This window comes from Fukomys damarensis, unplaced genomic scaffold (genome assembly GCF_012274545.1).
Source record: "Fukomys damarensis isolate Sample0158 unplaced genomic scaffold, DMR_v1.0_HiC HiC_scaffold_23, whole genome shotgun sequence".
Taxonomy (NCBI): Eukaryota; Metazoa; Chordata; class Mammalia; order Rodentia; family Bathyergidae; genus Fukomys; species Fukomys damarensis.
In genome coordinates this window covers 25,839,388-25,848,990 of record NW_022900935.1, presented here as the reverse complement: position 1 = coordinate 25,848,990, position 9,603 = coordinate 25,839,388, and the positions used below count along the sequence as shown (strand labels likewise).

The 9,603-nt window shown below is 44.2% G+C and overlaps 1 protein-coding gene across 2 annotated transcripts in view; it reads right to left on the bottom strand.

Annotated features, from left to right (window-relative positions):
- The window catches only part of Rad54l (RAD54 like), a 28,603-nt gene extending 19,037 nt beyond the window's left edge, over positions 1 to 9,566 (bottom strand). For both annotated transcript variants that reach the window (XM_010610211.3, XM_033767280.1), the window contains exons 1-4: positions 9,523 to 9,566; positions 8,983 to 9,084; positions 8,791 to 8,877; positions 7,394 to 7,513 (exon numbers count right to left, since the gene is read on the bottom strand). In XM_010610211.3, the coding sequence (XP_010608513.1) occupies positions 7,394 to 7,513; positions 8,791 to 8,877; positions 8,983 to 8,985 (210 nt within the window). In that variant the 5' untranslated portion in view covers positions 8,986 to 9,084; positions 9,523 to 9,566. The remainder of the gene's footprint in view (positions 1 to 7,393; positions 7,514 to 8,790; positions 8,878 to 8,982; positions 9,085 to 9,522) is intronic.
- Between the last annotated feature and the right edge of the window lie 37 nt (positions 9,567 to 9,603).

Here is a 9,603-nt window from a genome sequence, read left to right as displayed (position 1 = left end):
GAAAAAAAAAAAAAAAAAAATACTACTACTACTACTACTACTACTAATAATAATAATCACACAGCCATGACAAATGTAGCACTTCCCTGACTCTTGGGCCCTAACTTGTAACTAACTTGTACAGCCATGCAGATCAGCCCAGCACTAGCAGGTTTCACCATGCAGACACAAGAGAAGGTAAGCCTGTCCAGGAAAAAGCAAGCAGGACAGGGGTGACCAGAAGTAGACCCGTGAAGGCCTAGAGAACCTCTGTACCAGTAACCCCAACTTGGAATCAGCACTATTTTGTGGGCTCCAAGCCAGCTTGGGTCCTTAACCCTAAACTAACACTGACAACTCCCATGAAAGCATGGTCCATACACACCTGAGTCCTTTGGAGAATTACAATAACCTCTGAGCCTCAACAAAACCAGTGATGGAACCCAAGAGAACAAGGAGAATCTAAGAGCAGAGAACCTAAAGGTAACTATAATAGGAATAAATCAGAAAAAAAAAATTAATAATGAAAAAAGACTCCCATCTCCCATAAAGAGAAAAAAACAACGCTGTTTAACCTTGAAAAAAAACCTTTTTTTGAGACAGATTCACTATGTAGTTCAGGCCAACCTTGAACTCACAATAGCCCAAGCTGACCTCAAACTCACAGCAATCTCACTGCCTCAGCCACCCAAGTGGAATCACAGGTGTGCCACCACACCTGGCTTTTCTGGACTATTTTAAAACAGCAATGAGATTGCAAGAGCCTATGCTGGGACAAAGACTTCAATAAAAGGAGCTGTGGACAAAAAAATAAAATAAATAAAACAGCAATGATAATCATTATACAAGATGCTAACAAAAAGCTATCCTTGCACTGGGGATTTAGCTCAGTGGTTCTGCCACCTGCCTTGCAAGCTCAAGGTCCAGAGTTTGATCCCCAGGACCAAAAAAAAAAGCTATCCTTAAGCCAGAAAGATGGGAAGAAAAAGGAACCGGACTCTAACTTTTCCCTTTGTAATTTGGCATTAATTATTTTTCCCCTCTGAGACAGGACTGCACTATCTGTCCCACTGGCCTCATTTTCACAATCCTCCTGCCTCAGCGCTGAGATTATAGGTATGTGCCATCATGCAAAACCTTTGGCATCAATTCTAAAACTGAAATAGTATTTTTAAGATTATTCATATAGGAGGCTAGATTTGAGGCTCCAAATACCCAAAACTTTATTCTCTAAATCTAAAAGACTTTCAGTAGAACCCAGGAGCCACAGGTCTTAAAGGGAGAGTTACAGGCTCATGTAACCAGTGAAGAAGAATGTGGAAAGCCCTGGCCAAAAACACCAGAGCACACAGCCTGCAAGACTTAGAATAGGCATGGTGCTGTCACCTGCCTCACAAGGGCAACATCCCTGAGTTTGATCCCCAGTACCAAAAAAAAAAATTTACAACAAGCAGGCCTTGGGGATCTGATCTAGCAACACCACTCTGGGGCGATGCACAAGAAAGAGCTTGCTCTCAGCCTCTGCTCAGTGAACTGCTGATAATGAATTCCATCCTTTCCTTCCGATAAGAGACAGTACTCCTTATCCCCATCAAGGCCAAAGCCCCTTAATTCCACAGAAATTCACTATCAGTTATGTCCAATCACACTCCTATGTCTCAACCTCTCCCTCTCTGTTAGCTGTTGCTCAAGGGCTGGGGATGTAGCTCAACATGCATGAAACCCTGGGTTCGATCCCCAGCACTAAAACACAACAAAAATTCCTTTGATCCCTTATCTCCTCTCTTCCACAGGCAAACTTGTAGAAAGAGCTGCCTATCTCCTTGTGTCCCACTTCTCTGCTCAAGGTCACCAGTGACCCACATGACCCAAATTCCAAAGGACTTGTTTGTATCCTTATCTTACTTGGCAAGCCAACCATTCCTTCTCAACTATGTTCTGCCCTTGACTTTTACGACCCCACCTCCCCCTATTCTATCTCCTGGGATCTCACGGTCAATCTAATAACCACTTCTTCCTCTGCCGAAGCCCCCTAAGTCAGTGCTCCTTGGGGCTCAGGATTCAGCCCTCAGTTCTTCTGACTACACATTCCCCCTAACTCTCCAATACATTTCTCTATGCTAATGACTCCCAGATCTACTTCTAGTCTATACCTCATTCTTAGCTCCACAGCCACAACTACTTCCAATCTTAACCATCCTACAGGCCCTCTGAATGGTCACACCTAAGGCTAAATTCTCATCTCCAAGGCTACAACATGACTTCTGCATTGGTATAAAGACAAATACAATAAAGCTTCAGTTATTGCTACAGTCTGATTTTTTTGTTGTTGTTGTTTTTTTGAGACAGGGTCTCACTATGTAGTTGAGACTAACCTGGAACTCACTATGTAGCCTCTCGAACTCACAACGATCCTCCTGCCTCAGTCTCCTGAGTGCTGGGATTACAGGCATGCACCACGACGGCTGGCTACAGTCTGATTTTAAAAGGAACTAACAGCCACTGCTGCAGCAGGAGGTAAAGGAGTCTCTGAACCACAGTTGGTATAAAGCAGAGACTGCCTGCAAATCAACCCAGGTCAACAGAAGCAAAAAGACTACAAGTCACTTGCAAGAGTGCACCTTCTGCTGGAGACACAAAGATACTTCACTGTGATAGACCTGGCACTGTGGCACTCTCCCTTCAGCATCTCATCTGGTATGAAAAATTGTTCAGGACTTCAAAGCACAGCTGTTGGTGCTTGCAGGAGACAAGCAAGCATGACCAATCATGTTGGTCTTTTTGAAACCACCAACCGGTGTGCCGCTGTTGCCAAATGTGTAAAGATTAGGCCGGTACATCCAGTAAGTAGCATGCCACACAGGTGGTAAACATGCCTGAGAATTCACTAACGTGGGAAACACTTCATTCACAAAAGGAAGGAAGGAGGTTCAGGGACTTAGGTCAGTGGTTCCAGCACCTGCCTCACAAGCACAAGGTCCCAAGTTCAATCCCTGGCACCAAAAAAAAAAAAAAAAGGAAAGGAGGGAGGGAGAGAATAAATGTATACATACAATCTTTCTATTACTGGTAGCTCTAAATGTTAGTTCCCCCACCACCACCATGGTGTTAAAAGGTAGGTATGGTTGTGAATGGAAAACAGATGACAGGAATCAGGTATTGGCAGTTTTTCTATTTTTACTTGTGTGTAAATTCTATTTATTTATTTTGGTACCTGGGATCGAACTCAGGACCTTGTGCTTGTGAGGCTGGCACTGAACCACTGAGCTAAATACACCCATTTTAATACAAATGCACATATGGAAAGCATTAAAGCAAGTTAAGGGCCAGGAATTTAGCTCAGTGGTTCCACCACCTGCCTCACAAGTCCAAGAAAGAAAAAAAAAGACATAAAAAGCAAGTCATTTATGTTTGCACAGTTCAACTTTGTAACAAACATAAACTTTACTATAATAATTGTTACAAACTTCATAGCAATTATAAATAAGCCTGTTAAAGCTGGGTGTGGCGGCGCATGCCTGTAATCCCAGCACTTGGGAGGCTGAGGCAGGAGGATCGCTATGAGTTCGAGACCAGCCTGCACTACATAGTGAGTCCAGGTCAGTCTCAACTCCACAGTGAGACCCTGTCAAATAAATAAATAAATAAATAAATAAATAAGCAAGCAAGCAAGCCAGCCAGCCTGTTAAATTACTCTGAACTCTTGTTTTTTGTTCTCTTTTTGAGATAGAGTCTTGCCAGGTTTCCCAGGCTGGCCTTGAATTCCTGGGCTCAAGTGATCCTCCCACCTCAGCCTCCCAAATACCTGGGACACTACAGCAGGCATGCACCACCATGCCCAGTTTCGATGTATTTTGTTTTTGTTTTTGTTTTGGTACCGGGGATAGAACTCGGGTCCTTGTGCTTGCAAGGCAGGCGGCGGAACCACTGAGCTAAATCCTTGGCCCTATGTGTTATGTATTTTGTATTTTGCTTTTTGTTTTTGCTTCTACAGGGCCTTCACACTGAGCTACATCCCAGCCCTTTTTAAATTTTGAGACAGGTTCTCACTGAGTTGCTTCTAGAATTTGTAATCCTCATGTCTCAGCCTCCCAGATTATAGGTGTGTGCCACACCACCCAGCTAACCAACTAAATGTTTCTTAAAACAAGTAAATTTCTTATAAATGGGTATTTATAGCATTTTCATCATACAGTAGGTGCCATCCAGTCACTATATTTCTTAGTTTACCTAAACATAAATATGTTTTTAATTATGGCTGTCTTGTGTTGTGACCCTGTAAGTTTGCTATTCAAATATATTAAATCATTTTTACTTTATTTATTTATTGGGGGGGGTTCGAGACAGGGTCTTACTATGTAGTTGAGATTGACCTGGAATTCACTATGTAGCCCAGGCTGGTCTCGAACTCACAACGATCCTCCTGCCTCAGCCTTCCGAGTGCTGGGATTACAGGCGTGTGCCACCATGCCCAACTATTAAATCATTTTTAAAAAGGAATTAAAACATTTTAGAGCCCCTAAAATATCATGGGCCAGGTGACTATATCATTATCTCCCTTCCACCAAATGTTGATCTTTGCTATCTCAGTAAATGGTGCCATCATTCACTCACCTCGTCCATTTTTGAAATTTCAAGTTCACCTTAAGTTCTCTCTCCCCACATGCAATCAATCCAAAGTCTACTTGTAAGACTTAAGTATCTCTGTAAACTACCTATTGATTCCCATCCTACACACTCAAACACCCAAGATCAGTCCATAATCTTCTGTCTAGTGACCTACAATAGCTTTCCCACTGGCTTCCCTATCTACAGCCTCCTACCAGCCCTCCATGGATTTTCTATAACGCTACACCTGTCACTCCCACTTAACATATTTCAAAACACCAAGTATGGTAGAATAAACCCATCATCACAGCTATTCAGGAGGCTGGGGCAGAAAGAATACAAGTCTGAGGCTAGCGTGGGCAACTAAGTGAGATCCTGTCTCAAAATAAAAAATAGCTGGGTGTGTGGCACATGCCTGTAATCCCAGCATTCGGGGGGCTGAGGTAGGAGGATCACCATGAGTCCGAGGCCACTTAGGCTACATAGTGAGACCCTGTCTCCAAAAATAAACAAATAAATAAAAAATAAAGCCAGGTGTGGTAGAAGGAAAAAAAGGAAAGCTTTTGTATATAAGGAGGGGAAGAAGGATTGAGGGGAGGGAGGAATGGGGAAAAAAAGAGGCAGGATAATATATTGTGTACAAGTGTAAATTCCCTATGATGAGTGTTACCATTATGTATATCTAAAAATATACCAATAAATGTTGTGCTTTAAATTTAAAAAGGCAGGTGTGATGGTGCACACTTATAATCCCAGAACTCTGAGAGGCTCAAGACAGGAAGAACACAAGTTTGAGCCCAGCCTAGGTACTTAGCAAGACCCTGTCTCAAAAATTAGAAAGGGCTAGGATGTAGCTGAGTGCCAAAGCCTTCAGTTCCATCCCTAGTACCACAACAGAAACAGGCCTTCCATTCCTAGTCTCTACCCCGCTCTCCAGCTTGTCTCTCACCATCATCTCCCAGTTTCCCACATTCCCCACTGATCCAGCCATGCTAAACTCTTCTCAAGACCTGGCCTACTCTTTGCTCCCAGAATGTCATTCAGGCTGTTCCCTGTATCTACAGTATTTCTTACTCCCTTCGCCTGGCTAATCCCTCATACCTTTCAAATCCATGGCCCCTGGAGTGAGATCCTCCCCAGCTTCTTTTAGGCCCCTGTTGCCACAGTTGCAGTTAAATAAGACAACCAGAACAAATCCTGAATGAAAACTAGCTCAGGTGGCCACAGATTGTTTTAATATCATTTAAAAAAATTAAATGTATTAGGCCGGGAATTTGCTCAGTGGTTCCACCGCCTGCTTCGCAAGCACAAGGTCCTGAGTTCAATCCCCAGTAACAGGAAAAAAAAATTATCTAGTGTTTTATATATAGAAATAGATGGTAAAACTATCACTAAACACAAAGGATGGGAACACAGTTCAGCACTATGCTTCCCTCTGAGGTAGGGAAAGATAATGGAAACAGCAATGTTCTAGTCTTGATGGGATATAGAGGTGTTAATTAGGTTTTATAATTTACACATGTTCCATATATATATATATATTTGTATGTATGTATTTTTTGGGGTTTTTTTGTTGTTGTTGTTAAACTGTTTTTGAGACAGGGTCTCACTATGTAGTTGAGACTGACCTGGAACTCACTATGTAGTCCAGTCTGGTCTTGAACTCACAGCGATCCTCTTCCCTCAGCCTCTCAGTGCTGGGATTACAGGCATGCACCATCACGCCTGGCTACATGTTCCATATATTCTTTTGTACTTATTAAATATTTAACTAGCCTCAATTATACATCAAACATATTGCTGGGGATGTAGTTCAGTGCCGTAGTACCTACCTGGCAAAGCCCTGAGTTCAATTCTTGGTACAAAAAAAAAAAAAAAATTCCCATTTTTTTCCTTTAAAATATCCCGTAGAAAGCCTGGTGAAAAAAGCTTTGGAGTTAGGGAAATAATGCACAGAACCTGCCATAGTAAGAGAAAAGCTACAAGATTCTAGTACTCCAAGAAGCCAATAACAGTGCCCACTCTGGCAGCACATATACTGAAACTGGAATAATACAGAGAATATTCAGCATTCAAGGAAGCCCTAAAAATTCAAAAAGCAAAAACAAGGGCAGGGGATTTAGGTCAGTGGCTCCACGCCTGCCTCGAAAACATCTCCAATACAAAAAAAAAAAAAAAGCAAAAACAAGCTGGCTATGGTGGTGCATACCTACAATCCCAGTACTCCAGAGGCTGAGGTAGGAAGATTGCCATGAGTTCAAGGCCAGGCTGGGCTACACAGTGAGTTTAAGGCCAGCATAAACTACATAGTGAGGCCTTGTCTCAAAAAACAAAACAAAGGGTCGGAGATTTAGCTCAGTGGTTCCGCCACCTGTCTTGCAAGCCCAAGGTCCTGAGTTTGATCCCTGGTACCAAAAACAAAACAAAACAAAAGCTATAAGCAGAGTCAAAAGACAGTTGCCATGAGGATCCTGATTCTTTTTTGGTACCAGGAATCAAACTCGGGACCTTGTGGTTGAGAGGCAGACAGGGAAACCACTGAGCTAAATCCCTGGCCTGAGGATTCTGATTCTAACACCCTTCCACACTACCCTGCTCTTCTGTAGGAATCTGAGCCAACTAAGATCTGGTACCCACACAATCATAAAGAAGGGAGGGCTCCAAGTGAGAGAAACATCTCTCAGCAGGTCACAGAAGCTGTGAACAGGCTGGCATTCTGTAAAGATGCAGTCTATTGAGTAGGAACAGTCTGCTAAGCCAAAACAATTTGACAGACATGCATAGGCAAGTTGCAGTTCTGACTTACATGTTGACTGCTATCCAGACAGGGTGGTCGATTGATTAGCTGAGTTAAAGGTTTCCGAAAAGGAGACAGGAAACACTGTTCAATCTGGGTATCACTGCTGGATTTCCGTTTCTTAGGTGTCTAGGAAAGAGAAATGGGAAAACTGAAGTCTGGATGAGCACAGAGATTAACCTAATGGCAACCAGCATTTAAAGTGCTTCTTAAAGCTGGGTGTGGTAGCATACATCCCAGGTACTTGAAAGCTTGAGGCCAGAGAATACCTCCAGTCCATAAATTTAATACCAGACTAAAATAAAGCAACATAGCATAACTCTATCTCAAAAAAGGTGGCAAGCCAAGTGCGGTAGCACACACTGGTACTCAGGAGGCTGAGGCAGAAGGAACATCACAAATTCAAGACCAGCTGGGATACACAGTGAGATCAAGGCCATCTTGAACTACACAGTGAGACCCTGTCTCAAAAACCAAAAAATAAGCTGGGCGTGGTGGTGCACACCTGTGATCCCAGCACTCAGGAGGCTGAGGAAGGAGGATCGCTGTGAGTTCGAGACTAGCCTGGACTACAATTATCTCAAAAAAGGTGGCAAGCCAAGTGCGGTAGCACACACTGGTACTCAGGAGGCTGAGGCAGAAGGAACATCACAAATTCAAGACCAGCTGGGATACACAGTGAGATCAAGGCCATCTTGAACTACACAGTGAGACCCTGTCTCAAAAACCGAAAAATAAGCTGGGCGTGGTGGTGCACACCTGTGATCCCAGCACTCAGGAGGCTGAGGAAGGAGGATCGCTGTGAGTTCGAGACTAGCCTGGACTACAAAGTGAGTTCTGGGTCAGCCTCAGCTACACAGTGAGACCCTATCTCAAATAAATAAATAAAATTTTAAAATAAAATAAAATACTGTACTTGAGCATGAGCAAGAATTCAAAGGGTATCAGTCCCATAGAATCTTAAGTGAGCTCAGAATCTTAAGGTAGGCTCATAACACGCTTATGCTTCTGTGACACTGGCTAAAGGACAAAGAGTAAAACAGGAGGCTGCTAGTTGCTACTGTGGAGACCCTAAGAGTCAAAGGACCCAACCTAACCTGCTCTTTGGCTTATTTCTCCCACCAGGAAAAATGAAGCTACTGAGAGGCCAAAGATTTTATTAATCTTGTTCAATGCCTGGCACATAGTAAGCATTCATTAAAAGTGTACTGAACATGGGCCAGGGATTTGGCTCAGTGGTTCAGCCGCCTGCCTCCAGGGCGCAAGGACCCAAGTTCGATCCCTAATACCAAACAAAAAGTTCACTGAACATATGAAAGAGACTTCTGGAGGTGACTATAAATTCCCAGAAACCAACTCCAGGCTTCCTTTCTGCACCCCAGCTCTACTATCACCCTAGCACTCACCACTGTCCCAGGTTGCCAATCTTCATCATCAGAGGACCTGCCCTCTGGTTTTCTCTTGGCCAGTTGGCTGGGAGCTAAGCTCTTCCTCTGTTAAGGGAGAATGAAAAGTGAGCACCTGCAGAAATTCTTCGGCCTGGGTCCATTAGACGCAGGCAAAGGGTTCTTCCCAGACTCCCCTAAGCCCACACTTACCATCCTGGCCCCAGGAGCTTAATATGTTAAGTACCCATGGGCCAAAAGTCCAAAGCATTCAGCAGTAGAGAATGCAGGAGCAGGGCACGTATAAAGACACTGCTACATCATCGAGAAAATAGTCCAATTAAAGAGGGACTATGGCTGGAGAGAATCCAGCCAGGGGCTGGGGAATGGGTCCAAACTGAAAATGTTGGTAGCCAGTGAGCCAAGGGAAGGGATGAAGCCAAAGGGGAAAAGTCCAGGGAGAGACAAGCCTAGGGTAGGGGAGGAGGCAGATGGACACCCAGATTGGGCAGGGTTGAGTCTGGATAATGGTCTCAGTAGGGGTGGAGAGCTGATAAATCGCAGGAGGGGGTAGAAGAGGGGTTAAAGCCCGAGGCCCAGGGAGGGCGAGGCACCTGAACCTGGAGGGGGATTTCCCCGGGCGGGAGAGTAGTGCCAGTCTAGACTGAGGAAAATCGGGGAGGGAGGCAGGAAGGACCAATAAGACTCAGGAGGTGCGAAAACAGCGGCCGGGACGGATCGACGGCCACGCACCTCTCCCCCATCCTTCCTCTTCCCAAAGCGCGCGTTAACAGCCGCCAGGCCGAATCAATCGAACCTCCCGCCACTCTGCCC